Source organism: Aphidius gifuensis, linkage group LG6 (assembly GCF_014905175.1).
Source record: "Aphidius gifuensis isolate YNYX2018 linkage group LG6, ASM1490517v1, whole genome shotgun sequence".
Classification (NCBI taxonomy): Eukaryota; Metazoa; Arthropoda; class Insecta; order Hymenoptera; family Braconidae; genus Aphidius; species Aphidius gifuensis.
Window position 1 is genome coordinate 5,192,415 of NC_057793.1, and position 25,032 is coordinate 5,217,446.

The 25,032-nt window shown below is 26.7% G+C and overlaps 1 protein-coding gene across 2 annotated transcripts in view; it reads right to left on the bottom strand.

The window, feature by feature from the left end:
• Positions 1-3,013: 3,013 nt before the first annotated feature.
• LOC122859003 (roundabout homolog 1-like) overlaps positions 3,014-25,032 on the bottom strand; it is a 181,273-nt gene continuing 159,254 nt past the window's right edge. The window contains exons 3-8 of one of the 2 annotated variants that reach the window (XM_044162313.1): positions 10,852-11,005; positions 9,294-9,424; positions 8,943-9,209; positions 8,224-8,504; positions 5,338-8,128; positions 3,014-5,245 (exon numbers count right to left, since the gene is read on the bottom strand). In XM_044162313.1, coding sequence (XP_044018248.1) covers positions 5,079-5,245; positions 5,338-8,128; positions 8,224-8,504; positions 8,943-9,209; positions 9,294-9,424; positions 10,852-11,005 — 3,791 coding nt within the window. In that variant the 3' untranslated portion in view covers positions 3,014-5,078. The remainder of the gene's footprint in view (positions 5,246-5,337; positions 8,129-8,223; positions 8,505-8,942; positions 9,210-9,293; positions 9,425-10,851; positions 11,006-25,032) is intronic. The other variant, XM_044162314.1, reaches the window with a different exon arrangement.

Below are 25,032 nucleotides of genomic sequence, written 5' to 3' on the forward strand. Positions count from 1 at the left end.
AATATTTTATAAATTAGTGACAATTAAAATCAAGTGAAAATACTAAAAATTTGTTTTACCATTTTCCAGTTGAATATCATTTGAATTATTTTTTTCAATGACTGTTTCTGAAGTCAATGAAATTAATGTTTTTTCAGTTGGTATTTCCAAATCATAATCATCTAAATTTTCATATTGGTCATCATGATTAATAATTGATTTTTTGTGTAATTCTTTTAGTTGTTTGTCAATAACATAAATTACCAAACACAAAGGATTTATTTGTTGTGAATTGTAACATGCATGTTGACAATCAGGAAGCTTCTCCAATTGTTCAGCATATTTTTTAGTCTGATTCCAAGAATATAGTAATGGTTTTTTTATCGACTCACAGAGTGTAGATACATCTTGAGGTGAGTTATACTCTTTAATTTTTTTAGATATTTCAGCTTCAAACATAGTTACATTGTTTAATATATTTTCTGGTGAACCTGGTGATGATGTACTTGCTATAATGTGACAAATTTTATGATTTCTGTCATGCATAGCCAAGCAAAGAACCAGGTCAGGGGTGATGATCATATTGGCATCTTGAGGAGACAACTCATTGCATCTCTTCAAGTAAGTTGAATTAATAATTTGTTCTGAATTTGTACACACTTTTTCATTCAGAATCATTTGATTAACTGAAATATTTGGTCCATGGCAGTCACAAAAAATAATAATTAGACACAAGTAAATTAATCTTGAAAAAATATGCATCGTTGTTTTTTCTTTTTCTTTTTTTGTCAATGACAAATTCTTGATTTTTTATTCAACAAAGTCCAATCACATCAATGCTATTTTTCAAGTAAATATATGGACCACTCACGGTTAATAATTTAATATATTATTATAATAATTTGCGTCTTAAATTAGTTGTCAACTGTTTGCTTGCAATATAAAGGCCACTTGGTTTCCATATCAATTTTATTATTGTTCTTGGAATTATGTATAGAGGTATGGCTGACTTTATGTTGCGGTGCCCTGGGGTGAGTCAAGTGTGTGTGTGTCGCATAAAACAAAAAATAAAACACATTATGAAAACAAAATAATGCCGGTTAAAAAGTATTTTCATTAAAATAATTTGTACAATAAGCTAATTAATAACAAAATTAAGAAATAAAAAATCCTCTTTGTAAGAAATATTATCTAAATTATTTTTCTGTTGATATCAAACCAGATCCAATTACAAAGAATTTATTGTTTTAGATATTTATTCATGCAACGTAAAAGATTTAATAAATTTATTACCTGTTTTTTAAATTGAGAATCTCAGGGAGATGAAGAATCAAAAAACTACAGATTAACACTGATAAGAGTGAGATAATTTTGAAGAAGATTATTTTTCAAAAAATATAATTATCACACATGTTTCTGTCTCAGAGGAGGAGAAAAACGTTAGACGCTGTGGCACTGTAATTGGAGGACATCTTCTGCCGCCATATTAAAACATCGATAATAAAGAACGCGCTATTATTTTCTGTTGCGAAAATTAACAGTCGATAATTTATAAAAATGTTTTTGAACTAAAACAACTGATGGCGTTAAATAACGTATTTTTGTGCCGCCAATTTATTTTTTCTGCTATTTTTTATTTTTCCTCTCAATATTCAATAAATAATCGATAAAACATAACATTCATTTTAAAAATTGAAGATATTTTTTCTGATTAAATAATATATTTACTTTTATCATAGTTATTTGATAAATCATTGACAAAAAATATTTGTATTTTGTTTTGTGTTTTTTTTTTTTTTTTGCACACGTCCTCTATCGACGATGACAGGCTCAGTTCGTCAACAACCAGCCACTAAATGTGTTTTTTTTTATTGTGCTCCTTATTTAGTATTTGTTTATATCAGTTATAATTGTTTAATTAATAATAATATGTGTTAAAAAAAACCTGAAACATCAAGCGGCTCGGTTCCTGGTTGCTGTGTCGCTGATGAAAATTTTTCCCTGTTGCTGTTAAAAAAGTAATGTACATCCTGCTTTTTTTACTCACTCTTTTTTTGTTTTACTCAATTTTTTTTTTTATAAATATATTTAAACAAATTTTATCCAATTATTGACTAAACACTGCACAAGTATTTATTGTCGTCCACTTATTTTTCATTTGAATAATAATCAAGGATTTATTTGGAGCAAAAAATGAAATGGAAAATATGAAATAACATGGAAAAAATGAATTACAAAATTTTTAACATTATTTTTTATTTACCATTTTCAGTGTAATGTTCAATGATATATGCGTATTACTCGACAATAGCGATTGTTTATAATATATCTACAGTCATGTGTGGTTCTCATCACGAATTGGTGTTAACTCAATTTTTATTATGCTGGTTGTTTAATTGTCTGTGACCACAAATTATTATTTTTTTATTTTTTTTTCATGCTCCAATCATATTGAAGCACCTTTCGGTTCTCGTTTTTTTTTTTTTTTTATTTTCTCTTTTAATAATAAATAAATTATTACCTATATAAAACATTTATTATTATTAATATTATTATTATTTTTTTCTTAATTACGCAGTATTTACACAATTTTATGGGGTAGATTTTTTTTTTTTTTTTTTTGATAATTCAGAGTGAAATAAAACATGCAATTTACTTGTACTGGGTAAATTTGCTATTAATTTTCAAAAAAAAAAATTATGATTTTGTGATAATTAGACAGTGCCTTGGCAGCTTGAAAATTAATTTTTTTTTTTTATTAAAAATGTTTTATCACACTCTGAATAATCATTAGTTAAAATAATATATTATTATAATTTACAACATTCATCTCAGCCTTTATTATACACTTCCGAGTTCCGAGCTAATCCCGCAACGTAAATTAAATACAAATCCAATCTTCATTCATTCAACTGAATTTTTTTTTTCTAAAACTACACAAGTTAAATTATTATACCCCCCGGATCAATATGATATGGATTATGTCGTTCTAATTTTTTATTTAGCTACCAAATGTTCGAGGTTACTTGTTCATTAAAAAAAGAAAAAAAAAAAAAAATCTTTTATCAATTGTTAGACTATTTATAAATACGAATTATTATTATTTTTTTTTATTTATCCTGAATCTCTGATTACTAAACTTATACATTGTTTATTTTTTATTTTTGCAACTTTAATTTTTTAAATATAAATTTAGTGTATATCAGCAATTTTTTTATAGCATCTTTTATTTTTTTTTACAAAAGCTATACATCTTGCTAAATAATGAGACTTTAAATTATAAAAATAATACAGTTTTTTTTTCTTTTTTTGTCTCACTATTTTGCAAAATATATAATTGCATTTCTCATTAATTATTAGTTTCTTTTTTTTTTTTTTGTAAAAGCTTAATCTATAGAACACATTCCTAATTAGTTTGTAGTCTACGAGTCGAGTAGTTTTAAACTCTTGGATGGAATTTTACGTAAACTTGAATTTTCGTCAATTCTACATTGCTCTTATATATTTGAAAATCACTTTCATACAATTATTGATTTTTAAATGTTTTTTTTTTCAAAGCCTAGGCTCGGAAGTGTGGCAGTAAAATTTCAATTCTCAAACACAGTTTAAATAATTGTTTTTATTTTTTAATTTAAATAGTTGATATTTTGCTAAAGTATATCAACTAATTACACTTAAGTTGAGCGATTACATGGCATCAGGAGTACCTACAAGTTTTCTTAATTTATTATATGCTCTTATCGCACTTTCACTATTAAATAATATTTCAAAATAAAAAAAAGATACATTTATAGTACAGCAATCATACCTTTAGCAATGTTACAATATTTTTTATTTAAATTTAATTTAAATTAATCTTAAAAATCGGTATTCACAATTGGTATTTATCTACAATTGAGTAATATATAGCTGCATCGGTTTAATAAATTATTTGCATAAACGATACTTGTACGTAAATTATTGTTTATAAAATCAATTTAAATTTATTTTTATCTTTTTACGAAATTTTAAAATATAAAAAAAAAAAAAAACATTTTCATAGACCAGTCTTTGGACAAATAATTTTTTTTAAAAGATTTTTTTTTTGCTCATAAAATAAAAAATATATATTTATTAAAATTAAAAGAAAAACAAACAAGAAAAACAAACTAAAAAATCGTATATCAATTGAGCTTTTTAATTGATTTAATAAATTGTTTTGTAATATAATTTAAATATTATACTAACAATATTTAAAAAAATCATATATTTTAATGAATACAATGTATAGGTTTTCCTGGAAGCGTGACAAACACTTGACATGCACCTTGAAAACAATTAAATATATATTGTTAAGTCATTGACAAAACTTTGAATCACATTTTCACTTATTTGTCAGGGCAATAAATATACAGTGCGTTACAGAAAGAAATTAAAAAAAAATAACCTTACGTATATATTTAAATATTTATTTATCTGTTTGTCAATTACACACTAATCATGATGTGTGTATAATTAATTAATATCTAATGACTAATATCAATAATAAACTTTTTACAATGTATACAAAAAAAAACCACTTGATATGATTATACACCTCTTCATTTTGAATAATTATTTTCGTAACATACTATTTATTTATCTGGAAGAAACATCACTGCACAGCTTATTTCTCATTGATTAATTATTTCATTTTTTTCTTCTTTTATTATTATATTTACTTAACTATTAGAAACACTATGAAAAATAATATCAGTTATTATTTGTGACAATAGAGAAATGTACAGGCTATAGTTAAAAATAAATGTCACATTTTTCGCTTGATATTATTATTTTCTTTTATATATTTTTGTTTTTTTGTCTCACAAATTAAAGTGACGTTTGAGATTACCATTGATGAAATATTCTATAATATTTAATTCACAGAAAATAAACAGATTTTAGCGACATTTTAATTTGTCCAATGCATAGTACATTTTGTTGTATATATTTTTTTTTTTTGTTATGAAAAAATAGGATAGCATTTTTAAAATGTTTCAACTAACATATTAATTATGTTAATTTTTATAATTTTGTTATTATTTAAATAATAATAATAATAAATTAATAATTAAAATTATTTAACTGTCACGATGATCACTGAGTCTTGTTGTTTCCGTTGTTCCATTTGGATTAAGCAGGCTATTGAGCTTATTGTATCTTTGACTTCCAGAACTGCTCATTGTATTTGAAGCTGATGAATTATGCTGTGCATATGCTCCACTTCTTGGAAAACTAGGCACCTTGTCTATAATAAAAATTATTAATACATTAAACATATATGAATGAAAAATAATAATATATAATTATTACTAGTAAAAAAGAAAATTCAATAATTACCCTTACTGCGATTATGCCTCAGTCTTTCTTGTGAATTAGCTGGACCACATTGTCTCTGTGGAATACATGAATAGTTACTATCACCACTGCTGTATGTAGGTGAAGCTGTTCGATTTGTTCGTCTTCTTGGACTTCTATTATTACGATTTCTTGATGAATTTCTATTGTGTCCACAACCAGTACCAAAACGATTATTATATTCCATTGTATCGGCATATAAACAACTTGATTCTGAACAAGAACAACAAAGCTCAGAATGAGTATTTGAATCACATGATTTTCTGTCCCATTCTTCATTATTATCTGGTTGATAAATATTATCATTTCTAAACATATCTTCATTGTGTCTATATGCTTCATCATTTAATGAACCATGATTTTGATGATTTGGTCTACTATAACCAGGATCACGTGTTCTATAATCATCAGTAATACCATTTTGATGTCCAAAAATAACCGAGCCACTTTCATATTCATTTTCTTGATTTTTATAATCATAATGATTAAAACCTTGTGGAAATGATGGCACTGGTGGTGGATTTGTTTGTGGTGGAAGTGTTGTATATCTTCCTTGTTGATGATTAATATGATTATTACCTTCATGATTAAGTCCATTCCATGGTGTTGGTGATGCTGAAAATGTATTATTACCAACACGTACTGGTGGTGTTGGTGGACTTTGTGAATTTATTGAATTATTAGCATCAAGATCATTTTGTTGTACATTTCTTTTACCAAGATGTGGACTAAATGCAGCCATTTGTTTTTGCATTCTTGCTGATAGTGATGTACCTGTTGGTGGTGGATGTTCTGGTGGTGGTGGTAACATGTCACACCAATTAGGCATTCCCGGTTGATTATTTTGATTGTCTGTTGGTGGTATTCTATAAGGTGGTCTTCTTTGTACATCTGACGTATTTTCATCAGTATAAACAGAACTTGCATTATCACTGCTTGGTGATAGGGTTGATTGATTGTGTTCTTGATTTGATTCAAGATTTGAATAATCAGGCTTTAAGCATGAATCACTTGAATTTGATTTTTGACCACTACCATCCATTGAATCAGGACTACCACGATTACCAACACAAAGTGTTGTTGTAGCATATGGTTCTGGTGGTGCTTGAAGTGGTTTTCTTGCATTATAAAATGTTGTTAAATTAACTTCAGCATATTCAGAACCAGCCATACTGACAATTCCTGGTGCTAACATTTGTTGATTATTCAATAATTTTGTTTCACAATCTTTGTCATTTGATTGTAGTGTATTTGTTGGTCTCCATCCACGTTCTAACCAAAGTGTATCTTTATTAAGTTGACAAATGTCATTTGCCGTGCCCACAGGAACGCTAAGATGACCAAGTTGTTTTCTCATTGCTTGTCTTCTACGTAAATATATTGCCCCAACAAGTCCACCAACAACAGTAAATATCATAATAATAATTAATATTAAAAACCATGTTTCTGTTACAACTGATATACTGTCATGATTTGGATCACTTCTTGGTGGCAATTGTACCAATTGACTTGGATCCATATTGAGTAATGTTGGGCTTGAAAATGGTCCTAAACCTGTGCGTGTAAAACCAGCAACTCTAGCAGTATATAAACCACCAGCTGATAAACTATTAATAATAACTGAAGTTGTTGATGCATTTAATGCCATTTGTCCTAATATTTTATTACTACTATTACTTTTAATTTGTATTTTGTAACCAATTAATGGACCATTTTGTTCTGATTTTGGTGGTGGTGCCCATCTAACAAATGCTGATGTTATATTTATCATTCCAACATGTACATTTTCAGGTGTACCTGATGGTATATCTTCTAATGTTGTAGCCAATTTAACATTGCTCGGTCGTCCTTCTATTGTCTTGTAGAAGGGGACGAGAAAAAATTCATACAATGTATATTTTTTAAGATTTGTTAATATATAACTAGTTGCACCAGCATTCATAACAGTTACCATTTGATATTCTGGTTTATTTGATATTTCACGATATCTTATATAGAGACCTTCAACAAGATCAGCAGCACCAAGTATATCCCACATTATTTTAACACTTGTACTTGTTAATGGTTGAACTTCTCGTAAATGTAATATTTCACTATTTAATCTATCTCGAGCTCTAATTAATTCAATTTGTGGCACTGAATATTGATTTTGACTTGTTGTATGAGCAACATCTGACAATGGACCTGGTAAAGAAAGGCCATGGCTATTTTCAGCACGAATTAAAAATACATATTTTGTATCAGGCTTAAGATTTAATACACTATATGTATCATCAGTAATTCCAGTTGCTGCAACGACCCATCCAGTATTTAAATTACTGCTAAAATATTCAACATTATAACCAATTATTTTACTTTTTCCTTCGTGTCCTGGTGACCAAGTTAATGTTACTGATGAACTTGTAATATTGACAATTCTTGGTTTACTTGGATTTTGAGGAAGAGCTAACATATCAGGTGTTTTATGAAATGTTGTTGTTGCTGATATTGTCAATGTTGCTGACCAAGAAGTATTTCCAGATTCAGATGATGCAATACATGTATACATTCCTGCATCAGCAGTCTGTAAATCATCAACAACAAGTGTTCCATTTGTTAGCATACTTATACGATCACCAAGAGATAATAAAACACCATCTTTGTGCCATTGAACTTTTGGAATTGGTGTTCCAACAGCTCGACAAGGTAAATATGCTGTACTTTTAACTGGGAGTGTTTGATTGGCAGGACCAAGTTCAATTATTGGTGGTGGTACTTCTTCCACTGGTGTCATCTAAAATAATATTTAAAAAATTAAATATAAATAAAATATATAATTTAATTTTTTTTTATTTAATAATATATTTAAATAAAAAATACAATACATACTTGTAAAAACACAGTTGCTGTACTTGCACCAGCTTGGCTAATTGCACTACAAACATAATGTCCTTCATCTTTTTTGATAGTTCCTTTTATATGCAAACTACCATCCTCGTTGATAGTGTAGCGTCCCTGATAAACATTACCCGGGAACATGAGCTCTTGGGAGCCTTCTCTTGTCCAGAATATCGAGGGTTTTGGTGTACCTTTTGCTGAACATGCAAATGACACGTCTGAGCCAGTGCTCACTGTCTCATCCTTGGGAAAATTAGTAAAGACTGGACGTGCTATTTAATAAAAAATAAAATATTTAATTAATTACAATAACAATAACAAAAGGTGAAATAAAAAAACAATAAAATGATGTTTGTCTTTGTTGGTTTAAATTAATTTTTTCTTTTATCTTTGTATTTGTCTGGGCTGGTTGAAAATAAAAGATAAAAAAAAAAAATAATAATATAGCCTTATGCAAATTCTTCTACTCGAAATTAAAAATTAATTAATTCAACAAATAATTGTCATAGCAATTTCTTTGAAATCTTTGAAATACGTCAGCTTATTATTGAAAAATATATAAAAGAATATTACGAGTTACATTATTGAGTTTGAGTCTCTTTGTATTGAATCTTTTTTCTTTTCATATTAATTTATCTTTTATTTCGTTGAATATTTATTAATAAACTATTGACTAAAATATAATTCGTGTAATTGAGATATGTACTTACAATGTACAGTTAATGTTGCACTTGCTGATATAGCACCAACACTATTCTCAGCATCACAAATATAAGTACCAGCATCCTGTGGTGTAACCCGTTCAATACGTAAACTCTTGTCATCAAGAATGTGACCACGTCCAATAGGCATTTTGCCATCGTCTCTTCGCCATAGTATTTCCGGTGCTGGATCACCACCAACACGACATGCAAATTCTGCTGTTGAATCAATCAATACAGTTTGATTCTCCGGTGTTGCAATAAAAAATGGTTTTACTGAAATAAATAAATAAAAAAATTTAAATATACATAATACAATATTAGAAAAAAAAATTAATAAAATCATATTATTATTATTACCATGAACTGTTAATGTTGCAACTGCTGATTCTTTATCACCAACCATATTGTGAGCAACACACTGATATCTCCCTTGATCTGTTTGTTTAACATCAGATATCATAAGATTACCACCATCCACTAAAGTTATTCTGTAACAAAATATAATTATAATTATTATTTGTAAATAATTAATAGTTTAATGGAAAAATTTAAATTGATATTGTAACAATGGATTTTAATATAAATTGATTAACGTTTGTCTGAATGCCCTTTGGCTCAGATATATATGTACACAAATGTCTATATATATACACACGAGTCTTTGTGATGCAATGTCTCGACAATACATTGTCAAATCGCAATTAAACGACCATTTCAAACTCACGAAATGCCTTGGTGTATATATAGGATAAATATATGTGTATATATGGATGATAGTCTCGTAGAGTTATATGAAAAGGGACTCAATTCGTAAATACTATGGAAATCGATAGCTCCTAGATTGTGTCCTCTAATTTATAGTATCAATTAATTTATTCTCTGACAGACCAAAACCCGCTTGTTGTTCTCTCGGGCCATGTGAATACACCACCAATGCTGTTATACACACATTGTGTATTATTGTCATGTAGACAAAATGAACAGATTTAATTTCTATCAATTGATATTAATTTATCAAAAAAAAAAAAAAAAAAATTAAATTAAATTAAATTACGTATAAATATTGAAATTGATAAATTTACATTTATTGGTTTATTTTTCTTAAATTGATTGAGAAAAAATAGAGAAAAAAAAATTGAATAAATAATAATAATAGTTGTATAAATTATTATTATAAAGAAGAAATAAAAAAAAAAAAAAAATAGTAAGAAAATTGAGAACATTAAAGTTTTGTACATGAAAATGAAACACTTTGGATGTAGAATGTAAATAACGAGTTCGTCTCATCCGTGGTAAAGTCAGGACTGAAGATAACGTTGGAAGAATTATGGTAGGACATCCTTTAGAGCCATTCTCATGCAAATGCGCGGTAGATTACGGGCCCTTGTGTCTTCGGATTATTACCATTGGGCCATTTTGTGCTATACAGACTTCTCCGTTAGTTCCTTGTGCTTTGAGTTACCTCTTATTGGCTCCAGCACATTCAACTTTTTAACATTATATATTATATATTCACTTTTAACTATATAACATTACTTGCAATACTCTTGAGTGCCACCATGACAACACACTAAAATACCATCGTGGTGTAAGAATGACAGTGAAATTAATCGCTCAAATTTATTAAACCTTATTGCATTTTTATTTCTATAAATATTATAAGTAATACGTATTATATATACAGATAATATTTCAAATAAATTTTTATCATTTATATATTTCAATGATAAAAAATTTAATTTTTATTCTTTTAAAAAGTTATACTTTTTTATTGACTTTAATTAATTTTGACTGTCATAATTTTTTTATATAGGTAAATAAAAAAAAAAAGTTTAATCTTCATTTTTTACATGTATTATTATATCATATACAAGTTTTTTTTTTTTTATCATAATTTAAGATTGTTGTTACTAACCGTTTGGTAGCTTCCAAGTCAATGACGTGTCCATTTCTTTTCCACTGAAGGGTTGGTTCAGGATGACCCCTAGGTGGTCCGCACTCCAGCAGTGCACGCTCTCCAGCAGCGACTCTTGTATTTTGTGGTTGTGCACGAAATTCATCTCTCAATACTGAAAATAATAATCATATATTATTATTATCATTATTATACATAAATATTTAATAAATACAATTTAACTATCATAGAAAAATAAAAAACATTTGTTGGGTGTTCAATGTCAATATCACAAAAAGAAAAAATTAATTCAAAATGTTATAGCCAATCAAATTAATTAATTTGAAAATTTGTATTGAGGCAGAATGAAGAAATTGAAGGATTGATTTAGGTCATCTTTATAATTGTCCTCGTTTCATCTTCCCATCGTAATAGTAATTTTCTGAGAAAATATATACCTAGACCATGCCAACCCTTTGGAACGAGGGCGCACGAGCGTGTCTATAACCACCTATATTTTGATTCATTCCATAGACATTGGACATACATATATATATTTATATATAATTCCATCGAAATATACCTGGAAGGTAAATAGACAAACTATTCGTGTTTAACATTTGGATATTGGCGTTTTGTTTGCCTTAAAAACTACCTTGTATATATCATAGAGGAAAGAAAAAAACAAATATATGTATTATACATACACTATCATACCTTTTATTTATTTTTTGCAAATTCTCTTATTCTCGTTTATCGCTATATTCTCAGCATCTTGACGTTTACCATTACCATTTATCACGAATGGAACCTCGGACCATTTACGAAACGCTTAGAGGCCCCGACGGCATTTCTTAAGAATCGCAGAATTTCACGCCAGAACAAAATTTTTTTTCCACACCCTATAGTCCCCCCATACATTTAACCTAATCGAACAATCGATGTTATTCTCTTTTTTTTTTCTCAATTTATTTTTCATATTACGATTATTTTTATTTTTATTTTTCGGCATTTTTTCCGATTTTATATTCTTACAGAAAAATATTGGTAAACATATATACGCTTTGCTTTTTTTCCCTGATGTTGAAAATAAAAAAAATAATAACAATAAATTAAATATGAATAAGGCTAAATTGAAGGAGACTTTTTATTTTTTTTTATTTCTGTAAATATTCACGAATTTTTTATTTAAAAAAATTTTTTTTTATCGGCGTATTTGTATGCTCAACGATTGGTTATTGTTCGTATGAAAAAAAAAAAGAAAATATTTCGTTGGAATATAATTCTTTATAAACCAAGCAACACATTTTGTTGATGACCCTTTTTTTTTATTTTTATTTATTAATATTTTTTCCAATTCCAAACCAATTAACCTGGATATAGTTGAACCACAATTTAAATAGAGTTGTAAAAATAAATAAAATTCTTGTTTTTTTTTTCTTTCCTCATTTCTATTTATTGTGGTTTATTATAAATTGAATTCGGTATTTATACGAATGGAAAATAAAAATAAATGAGTTAACTATTGTTTCCTGGGTCATATCTTTTGATATATATTTTTAAATTTTTTTAAAATTGACTTTCTTTATTTCAGTCTTTTGAATGTGTGGTTTTAATTAATAAAAATTCAATGACAAAATGAGGGAACAAGCGTGTTTCAATCGACATGTAAAAAATTTACAATAAAAAAAATTAATTATAAAGAAAATATATTGAGAAAAAATAATTGAAAAAAATACGCTCGTACAAATGACCCTAATACAAAAACATTCAAAATGATTGGTACATAAAAATTATTCTCACAAGAAATTTACTTATCTCAAAACAATTGTGACAATACAAAAATATATTTTCAAAATTTAAATAAATAAAAAAATTAATTATCATAAAGTATAAAAATAATTTTTATTGCTAATTGACTGTCAGCATAGCTATTGTGCCAAGAAAATATTGTCACTTGAATAATTGTTGTTGTTGTGGATACAAAATAATGGAGCCAATGTTAAATTGAATAGACATATATTATTCAACACCTCTGTGCTTTTCCTTCTCATCCTGTTACCAAGACAGACAATCAACCGGACACGATATGTTACCAGCAGCAGCGTAAATTTTCAATGTGTATAAGTCACGCCGAAGATGAAGGATCCGGTCGTATCTACAGATCCTACATCACCCTCTTTGCAGAAATATCGAAATTCATGTCACGCATTATATTCATGACGAATGCTTGACACGTGACCATTTTGTATTGGTGTTGATGTATAAGTATATATAGAAATATCACAGGAAACATCACAGCTTTGTTATCATATCGAAGATAAAACAAGTCATAAACTTACTTGAATTAATGCTGATATTTCGATATTGGGTCATAAATACATCACTCTTGTATTAATTGTTATAAACATTATAAAAAAAAGACTATTTAAATTAAATTTGTATCCAATAATTAAATCAGATTAAATGAAAAGTCTTTTGTTTCAAAACTTGATTGAACTTTGATTCATTCAACAAACAAAGACATGAATTAGTGATTGAAATATTTGAGATAACAATTGTATACAAGCTGCTACTTTTTCCATAGATAAATTTGTTTAATTTAATTTATTATAAAGAGACTGATTTGATTGTTTTACTGACAAAAAAAAAGGAAAAATTAATGTAATTTACTATATTGTGCTACATGAATATAGCGTATATAGTAGCAAGTAGATATTTTCAGAGTTTAGTTATTTTTATGAGAAAGTAAAAAAGCTTCAGGTACCTGGTGCTGGAATAAGTAATTTGGGGTGTTGAAAAAATAAAGAAAAAAGAAAATGAAGGTTGATTTATAGGTCGAGTTTTATATCGATGAACCTGAGAAATTGGCAGCTGTGTGACCCTCTTGAAAAAACAAAATAAATAAAAATAACGTCAATTTTTATTTTTGCCTTTAGTATTTTCCTTTTTTTTTTTTTTTTATATATTTATTATTTTCCATTATTTTTTTCTTGGTTTTTTATTCAAATAAAAACCAATAATTTACCGAAAACTTTTAATGTTAAGTTTTATTTTTATTTTTTTCCATGTGCCAATTAAATTAAAAATTTTTTGAAATAAAAATAAAATTATTAATGAAACGAAAGAAGAATATATATATAAATTTTTAAATGTTGGTATAAAGTCGATAAATCATAATGATGATCATTTATCAAATGAAGGGTTCTATATTATGATCACTGTGAAATGTGTTGACTTTTGTTCATGTGACAACTGTCGATTAGTGTAGATGACAATATTCTCAGTAATATGACTGTGTGTGTGTATATATTTGTACCAAGTGAGAGAATACAACATACAATTGTTCAGAGTCTCTATATAGGTATATAGCTGAGTGAATGAAACAAAGCTCTTCATCCAAAGTACCAAAGGTACTCTCCTATGGCCCAAAGGACATTTGAATATCTGTCACCGTTTCATGATTATACGTAACCACAAACCCATTGACTTTACTTGCTCGTGGATCAAATTGCAGATTTGACTCTCTTGAATTTACCTAATGGCAAAAGTTATCTACTAGACCTCACTCACTCCATGTCGTTATATATTTTCTCAGTCAATAGCTGTGTATGTATCCTATGTGGCTAATATTATAAAATTATAAATCTTTGAGTCATTTGAATAGAACAACTAAATTATTTAAACATACTTGTTGATAATTTTAACTTTATCAAATATTAATTTTCTTAATTATAATATTTTAAATATACACAGCTACAACTAATATTATCATTTATATTAGAATTGTATTTACGTTTAATTAAATTATCATTTATATAAATATGGATTTTTGTATTATATATGTATAAATGTGTAATGTCAAAATTATCAGTTTATACATGTCCTATGAATTCTGTTAAATTTCTCAGAAGAGGGTTTCATCAACAACCATCGCGCTAGTAAAGTTATAATGTCACCCCTGAATGTATATGTGCAGTTATCAAGTTGATGTTGATGTATACATTTATATTGAAATGTTGTGGTTAGTGTATATATATTACTTATCTTTTATATATAAATACACACATGTATTATATACAAACAAAAAAAAATATTTGTACATTATAGGGGAATTTGTAATTCGCGACATTTGTTAGCACTTAACAAACGAAACGTGATAAAGTCTCTCAAATTAGATTTCTGGATGAAAATTGGGATAAATATTTTGTCATAGGGGAAATTATATATATATAAAAATAAAAAGGGGCTGTGGTACTTTTATATCGTGTTTATTTATGTTTATGGTAAGACTGAAAAAGCTCATTGATTATTATATTTTTCATAAGCTTAATTATTATAGACAGAATTATCCTCTACTTGTTATGAGTATTAATCATCAACAATGTTAATATTTATATATGAGAATATAAGAAAAAATTAATTTAAAAAATTTTCTAATAAATTATAGAAGGAAAAATTGTGTATTCTGTATTTTATGTTCTATTTAATTTTAAAAATACATGCATGAAAGAAAATAGAGAAAAATAAATAATGATATTGTTGGATTTACACAGCTTGGAATTTTTTTATTTTTACTGTACAATGCATTGTATTATTTCGACGAGAGCTTTTTGAATGTTAACCAACCAAGTAAAATGTTTCATCATAATTTTAGTCACTGTTAAATTAACTTCATTTACCAGCAGTGCTTACACAATGCAATACATACATATATATATATCCTTGTATAATAATGATATATATTTTTCGTGAAAAATTTAACAGCATGAAAAAAAAATGCAAAAAGAGTATAAAAGGCAAATGAAATAAAGCACAAAATTAAAATAGTAAAAACAAAATGATGTTATAGTAGTGGTAGTAGTGTGTTTGATAAAAGAAACAATCCAACCAAAGGATTAAACTGAGTTGGGGGTAATAGTGCGATGAAGTATAAGTTATAGTCCAATTAAGATTAAATCCAGCGATTTCTAAAATGGTAAATGGAAAATTTTGAACCCTGTAAAAGCTTACTTTATTTTATTTTTTTCTTTCTCTTTCACACATACTAAAAAAAGCACTCATTCCATATAATTTTCGATATATTCATTATGATGTCTAGACACTCTGGGTGTTCATGCTTGTGGCTAACGATTATTTTTTTTATTTTTTTAATTTGAAACTTTAATTGTTAATAATTTTATTACTGCAATTTAACAATTGTGGAGTATTAAATGTGTGGATATATATATTAATATGTTTAACTACATTTTGATATGATAATATTAACATTCATTCAAGTAGTTAACACTTCATGTGTCCTTATTATCGTAAAAAAAAAAAATGAAAAAATATTTAACCTTATCGTTCACATAACACAAATCCCATTTGTACATTTACGTGGATTGGCGGTGTGTCATTAAGAGTTGATAATGTACATGAATGTACAGTATGAATGTGTGTTTATTTATTGTTTTATATATGGTAGTTATTGCTGATGGTAAATATATATAGAAAGTGAACGAGTTGTACGGTTGTATAAAGTTATGGCAGTATTCAAGCCGTTATAAAATTAGTGCTGTAAATTTATCTAGACTGTCGGTCGGGCCATTGGGCCCCTCCATTTACATAGAAATGGCAGTGTAAGTAGAGCTTATTTATGTCTTTCCATACTGGGTATTGCACACGCGATCTAACTTTGACACGAATAGCACATGAGAAAACTGTAGCGATCGACAAACGAATCAGGAAGGAAACTGACAACCTTTTTTTTTTTTTTTCATTTGCATTTTTATGGTAATGGTAAAAATTTTTTTAGTAGATTAGTTGGATGTTATTACTCTGATTTTTTTGGATCAATTGTCAAATTGTGTTACAGATGCAGGCAATTTTATTTCTATTGGTTTTTTTTTTTTCTGTTTTTCGTGTATGAAAAATCAGAAATTCGATATAGATATTTTATTCAAAACCGGATTTCCATAGCTGTATATATTTTTGGTATACACAGAAATTTGTGCAATAGTCAAAACTGAAATAAAAAACTAAAAAAATATTTTCACAACGATTTATATTGCGTACGAATATCGGGTTACTACTTTCATGTTATATACACAATCAAAAGTTTATCCAAAACGCAATCTAAAGCACATATACTCTCAATTTAAACATATTTTTATTTTCCTGAATATTCAGTTTCCGAATGTAGTATATGTAAAACATGCCAAAATGCATACTATTATTGGATATGGATATATTATTGAATGAGTTTATTGTTATGTGTGCATCATTTAACCTTATTGTCACGTGTATTTGAATTTTACAAATATTTCAACTAACACAACAATAACAGCGACGATTGATGATTATAATTCTTGAATATTATTATCAGCAAATAATACACATAGAAATTAGGGTCATTTATATATAAACGATTATATAATTTTATATGTATACAAAATGAAAATATTTCCATTTGAAATTTCAATATAATTTTCATCTATATTTCACATGCTTATTATTGTACCAAGTTGTAGTGGTACTGTGTGAAAATTTACAGCTGTATTCTAATTCTATATATGATCACGAATCACAAATTGAACGGTGTCAATTAATTTCTTTTTTAAAAAAATAATTGTTTCCATCGAGATTGTCTTAAATATTTAAATAACTGTATCAACCAACTATTTCTATGATATTTCAACTGATGAAATTATCCTAATATAAAAAGGACAAACATCATCGGTCTTCCGGACATTTGATTGGACATTGTTTTTTTCTCACTTACTCTCATACAAATTTCTTTCTATTTGCCTTTTTCTATTATTTTTTTATTTATTTCGTTAGCAACGAAAAAACAACAAAAAAAAGCGAGTAAACAAAATTTTTTTTGATATTTTTCATATTTTTTTTTTTAAAATTGACATATTAAGCTAGCACAACTTTTTTGAAAATCATCGGATCTTGATGCAATTGGGCTTAAAATTTTTTGCGGATTATGTGTTTTTTATGTGTGAAGAAATAAATTTAAAAGAAAATTTTTTTTTTATTTTTTACATTTTTTTAAAAAATTCAAATATTAAGCTAGCACAACTTTTTCAATAATCATCGGATCTCGATGCAATTGGGCTTAAAATTTTGTGCGAATTATGTGTTCTTTATGTGTGAAGGAATAAATTTGAAAGAAAATTTTTTAAAATATTTTTTACATTTTTTTAAAAAATTCAAATATTAAGCTAGCACAACTTTTTTAATAATCATCGGATCTCGATGCAATTGGGCTTAAAATTTTGTGCGAATTATGTGTTTTTTATGTGTGAAGAAATAAATTTGAAAGAAAATTTTTTTAAATATTTTCTATATTTTTTTTAAAAATTGACATATTAAGCTAGCACAACTTTTTTAATAATCATCGGATCTTGATGCAATTGGGCTTGAAATTTTGTGCGAATTATGTGTTTTTTATGTGTGAAGAAATAAATTTAAAAGAAAATTTTTTCTTTATTTTTTAAATTTTTTTTAAAAATTCAAATATTAAGCTTGCACAACTTTTTCAATAATCATCGGATCTCGATGCAATTGTGCTTAAAATTTCGTGCGAATTATGTGTTTTTCATGTGTGAAGAAATAATTTAAAAACAAAATTTTTTAAAATATTTTTTATATTTTTTTTTAAAATTGACATATTAAGGTAGCACAACTTTTTCAGTAAACATTCAATCTTGATGTTATTAGACTAAAAATTACGTGTGAATTATGTGTGATTTATGTGTAAATAAATAAATTTAAAAAATTTTTCGTCAATTTATTCATTCTTTTTTTTTTTTATGATAATACTTGTGTTTATAAAATCAATGAACAATGAACCTTCTAGAAGGTATAGATACAGGCGCGCGTAGCGCGCCAATGTGCTCGTTTTTTTTAAAAAATATAAAAATAAAATGAAATTATTCTGTAAATAATATATTTAAATTTTATTTAAAAAAATTAAAAAAATGAAAAAATATTTCTTCTCATACTGAAAGTTCTTTGAAGTTGGTTAGATCGTGAGGGTGAAAACAGGGTGATTGTGCAATGACAGTTAATGCAATTTAGGGTGCAAGGTTCAATTGAAAACCAATGGGGTTTCATGCACGGATAACATTACACATATACAGAAAGCAAAGTTACAGATCAAGAGTTTGGTAGCTTTGCAAATATGTCTGTGTCGAAGGATGCGTTATTTCCCCCTTGGATATTCCGTTAGTAACGTCAACGAACCACAACATCAACCGTTGCAAATTCCCTCGAGTACATCTTAGACTTCCCAAAACACAAATTACCAAAATTGGCAAAGACAGTTTACAGATTTTTTTTTTTTTTATTCACAATTTAAAATATTATTTACTTTTCATATTTCTATAATAAATAAAAATATTTACTCAGTAATTCTTTTTTCTTTATATATTTTTTTAATGAAAATTAAAAATAAATACATAGTGTGTGATTATCAGTTTAAGCAAGTACCTTTAACATTTTAAATTATTTACATAAATTGCCATTTATACCAAGATGAATGAGGTTGGCTGATGGCGTGTACGACTCACTGTGGGTTTATATACATATACAAATAAAATTATAATTGTATATATATATTTTTTTTTTGTGACCATAATGTACTGCTGACGTCGTCTAAACATCTAGCTAATTTAAACAATGCTCAGTGTTTACGTATAATTATAAATATTTATATGAAAAAAAAAAAAAAAAAATACACATCCATGTTGAGGCAACGATCACAGTCTCGTCGAATGAAATTGTCCCCTCTCTCCAAGTAAAATAGTACGTATATTTGACCCAAGTTTAATATTTTTATACACAAAACTTTATGGCTCATTTTTATATATTTTCATGTGTATACATTATATACACGTTTTTGCAATGAAAAATTTTTAAAATATATTTTTTTTTTGTCTCAATCATTTAATTCTCTCTGATGTCTTTGTCTGGCATTTTAGTTTTGCGTGAGATGAATAAGGTTCTTACTGGGATCTTGTTTATATCATAAAAAAATTTTTTTTCTTATATTATATTTTTTAACTGTTTTGGTGTTGCTATTTTTTTTTTTTTTTTTTTTTGTACGTATTTCTAATTTTTTTTTTCATTCAATTTTCTCACACAAACGAGCCTGATTATATTATATTTCTTAGAATTTTTTTAAGTAAATAAAGTTGTGTTATGATATGCGTGGGATGGATAAGAATGTTATACACATCATAAATTTGGTTAGTTTAAGTATCTTTGGTATTATATTCACCGGCAAACGTTCAAACATATGCGTGTGGCTCTATCGTATGTATTACAATGTACAATGTACTGTATTTCAATATATATTTATGTACGCGTGTACAAGTTTAATATATATTTCTTATCTTGGCTTAAAAGTAACCACTTGCATTGGCTTCTGTGATTTTCTTCGTCAGTTCTCTTACAAAGACATTTATATCCACATATTTTTTGATTTTTCACAATATTCAACAAACTATAATGATGCTAAAAATAAATCTGTCAATATTTTCATTTTTAATATTATCATTACACTGAGAGAAATTTTAACTAAAAATTAAAATCATGGTTGAATAGAAATTACTATAGTACTTTGTAATTTTTAATTCTATGTATGGAATTCTACAATATTATGTAAAATGTGTAAAATGTCAAAAATTGTTATTACTTCAAGCTCTATACATCGTTATCTATTGCAGATACATTTGATTTTATTAAAATTCACTTCTAAACAATTTATGTTACTTTTTGATTAATCTCTTAGATTAACTATGATTAATTAATCAAGAACATACATGTTTACAATAAAATTATTATATGTTGAATGTACTCACAATTTAATATATTTTATATATTATTATCATGTACACATATAGTTAGCATATTAAATATTTTTACTATATATTTGTATTCTGTTTATGCGAAATAACACAAAGATACATTGAACGATGATTAATGTATAATTTCATTTCTTATTATCTTTGAAGCTATATTTAAGATTTATTGTTATTTAAACAATTTATTCATATTGAATAACTTTTCTATTTAACAATTAGTTTTCGATTTACGTGTAAACAGTATTGCAATTGATTGCTATTCTGTGATCTAGCACAAACTGTTAACTTAACATATAACTTTTAAATAAAATTTGTAATAAAATTTAGTAAATTAAATAGTGTAAATTCTCAGAAAAAATTTACTTATAATTTAGTCATAAACAGAAATTACAATAAAATTAAATTTCATGCTTAGTAGTGTATATAGTCAATATTTTTTACATAATTTTATTGTAAAAATTATGTATCAATATACGAATAATTCTTATAAATGACAGAATACTAATTTTGTAATTTTTCATTTAATTATTAATATTTCAGTACAATTTTTTATGATTATAAAAAATTTTTTAATTTAACGATTTATTTATTTTTTATTTTTAAAATATAAGATGTCTTGAGGATGATAAATAGAATATGAAAAAAAAAAGAAAATGAAATTTAAAAAATGTAAAAAGTAAAGGAGAAAAATCAAGCTACGTTCAGACATTCTTATGAAAAAAAAAAAAAATAAAATAAGAACAAAATATAGATAGAAAAAAAAAATAAATAAATAAACCGATCGATAGCGACTTTTGCAGAGAAGTAACAGGATGGTCTCGTATTACGAAAGCGAGAGTACTGCACCCGGGCTTTTTTCTTAAAATATATATAATATATAAAATGTATATAAAAAAAATACAAACAAAAAGTGAAAACAAAGGGCCTTTCAAGATCTTTTTTTTTTATTATTTTATCTTTTTTTGTTTCTCTTTTGTATTCTTTGCCTTTGACATCATTTTCATCTGAATTCTTCGTTGGCTCGTCTCGTTATATTGCATTTAATAGTATTAGTTGAATGCGTTTCATCGGACAAAAGCCGGATCAATGATGAAAAAAATGAAAATAAAAATGATAATTAAAAAAAAAAATAAAAACAAAACAAATTACATGAAGTACATTAGCTATACTTTTTGTTAAATTAAATTTTTTTTTCTCTTGTATTTATAATGCTTAATTTAATTTATTATATTGCATTACAAAAACAAATTATTGGGGCTCATTTTTGTCTAATTTTTCAAGTTGATTATAGTTTAACCACTTGCACTGTCCGCAAGAATTTCATTCGAATTTTCCTCCCCTATTTTCCAACAGTACCATGAGTCATTGTCGGTCCGTGTGACCTGGTCCATTGCTTAATCATCGTTAACACCCGACAGGCAGAACCAACTAAAGTCCACCATGCAGCACATCGTCAGCAAGATAAAGAGAAGAAAAATAGAATAATAGTATTAAAATAAAAAAATTAAATAGAAAGAATGATGAACAAAAATAATGATAGTGAGAGAAAGAGAACGAACACATAAATAGAGCAACTGTAAAATTGCTCTTGAAATTTATTTTTCACATCGTTTTCAAGAACCAAGAAGAACCACCTATCTCTTATATTTGATCGTTCAATGTCCTACGTGAGTATTCACAGAAAATTTCAATTAAATTTTTTATTTTTCTATTTCACTTGAATAAGTCAAGCCATCAGTGTGATATTAGATTTTTTATTTGTCATTAAAAAAAAAACCCATAAATCTTGATGATAAATTTAAATTATATTTTTCATTTTAATACATTTTTTTAAAAATGAATTCATTCTATAATTTTATTTAAAAAAAAGAAATAAAAATCAATGTTATATAAAATTACTTTCTAAATATTTATTACAGTGATTTAAATAAACATGAAAAATTGAAAAAAAAAACGTCTGATGACAATTAAATCCAGACGAAATATCGTCGTAAAGGATCTAATCGTTTTTGAACGAGAGATCATCACGAGAGTGACCCTTGATGTCAAAGCTCGGTAGAAAGTGTTCCTCCAATTAACAAACCGTGCATGCGGATATAGAGCGAAAAAATTGAAGGGTTCTCATTTTTTTTTTTCCTTTTTTCAAATAACTCAGTCTCTCTCACTCTTATTATTTTGTATTTCCCCCTGCGGACAAACTAATGAGTGTCAGACACTTGCGTATACACGTATATTTCTTTCTTTTAATAACATGCGAATATATATTCCCCGCAATGATGAGGGTGTCACATGCGTCAGGTTGTACACAAAAAAGGGTTATGGGGGTTTACGTGTGTATTTTTTTTCAAATGGTTTTCCTTTTTTTTTTATATTCATTTGACAAAGAAGAAAAAAAAATTGAGAATAAAAAAAAAATATTTAACAGCTCAATGACGGGTTGAGAATACATCTTGAGGCGCCAAACACACCCCATCTCGTTGGCTGCACGATTGAAGGACCTTTTTGAAGACGAAAAAAATACAATCGTATGTATGTGTGTGCAAAATAAAAAACAATGAAACATATACTCATGGCAAATATCATCAAAAGTAGAACTCAAGATTCAAGAAGGTCATGTATACGTTTAACACAGACATAATTCTTTGGTTATTATTGTTTTTTTTTTTTTTTTCATTTTTTTCTTTAAATTATTCAGGATGTCCTCTGTACACGAGCCAAAAGCAATTTTTTTTGTTTTTTCCCTTCCAGGCATTTCTTTTATCAACATCATATTCAATTCAAAGATCCATCTCGTTAGGTGACTTGCTTTTATTAACCTGGATGTATTTATTCAATGTCTGGAATTATTTTTATACCTCTCATTAAAAAAAAAAAAAAAATTCGTACAACTATCAAGTATTTTCATTATTTAAATTTTTTAATCTTTTGAAAATTTATCTAAAGAAATGTTCCATAACTTTTAAAATTTAAAAAAAAAATTGTACTTGTATGATGTGATCTTTTGCTGCGCGATATGAGCTAAAGCAGGTGAAGGAAAAAAAAAAAAACAAAAAGTTTAGTATTGTTGCATTGTCTACCAGGTACGGAAATGCATACTGAACAAAAGGGTGAATTTAACGCCGATATTTGCATTTTACGTAAGCCAAAAAAAAAATATAAATATTGGAAATAAATTTTTTTTTATTTTATTATTCTGTTTTTTAAAAAAAGAGAATATATAAGAATAGAAAATGTAACGATACAATATCAAGATAAAATATATTTGAGTCGACAAGGGCCATTTATAGTAACAGTAAGTGTTGTATTGAAAATAAAAATAAATAAAGAAAATGCTTTTTGAATAAAGCGTATAAATATATTTAAAAATAAAATAATATTTTTAATGAGGATATTTAACAGTGTTTAATAAAACAAGTAAATATGAATAATAATAAAATAAAATATAAAATAAATAAATAATAACTAGTCAAAAATTCATTGTTTAAAAAAAAAAGCAACAACAAAAAACTTTTATATAAGAAACATGTTTGTATGGTCATCATTTTGAGTCAGGTAGCACGAGGCATATTCAGTACACACTGGTCTTGGACTAACTGTTGCTTATTGTCTGTATCATTCACTTGTACACAGTACCATTATACAAAACGCTCTTATAGCCTCTTATCCCACACCATATTTGATATAATTAAAGTCCATAAATAAATACAATGGTACAAGGTACCGGGTGTACCAGGCAATGGTGTATCACAGAATCATCTGTGGATAAGTTACTGTTTTGTATCTAAGAGTATTCAATGCAAATATACCAGAGAATTTCTCCCAGTATATTTTTCTATACGAACAAGCTTTTTTTTTAACTCTTAAAATAACAATTCATACTGAAATTTCTTTAGGAAATTCGATAAATAAAATTTCTACATGTTTGCACTGTGTGTGCTTAAAAATTAGTGATACTTTGCAACTCGTAATACAATTGAAATAACAATTTGCTATGAAAAATAAATAAAATTCTCTATTTTAATTAATTTAATAACTTTCTAAATAAAAAAAAAAAAAAACATAGTAAATAATTATTATTACAAACGAATAAAGAAAATAAAAAATATAAAAGTTTTCTTGCTTTTTTAAAAAGTAGTTGAGGTATTTGGCACTCTATACATTCGATAAAAAAAAAAAAAAGGTAAACTTACAACATGGCCTCATTTTGCTTGAAGGGCTGCCTCTCAGTATCGGTACTAATCCTACTTAAGAACTTGGAACGAAACGTTGAGTCGTTATAGGAGGGTGAGGGATGCAATGAGTAGGTACTTCGCTGCCACCCGGAAAGTAAGCTTTTGCGATTAAT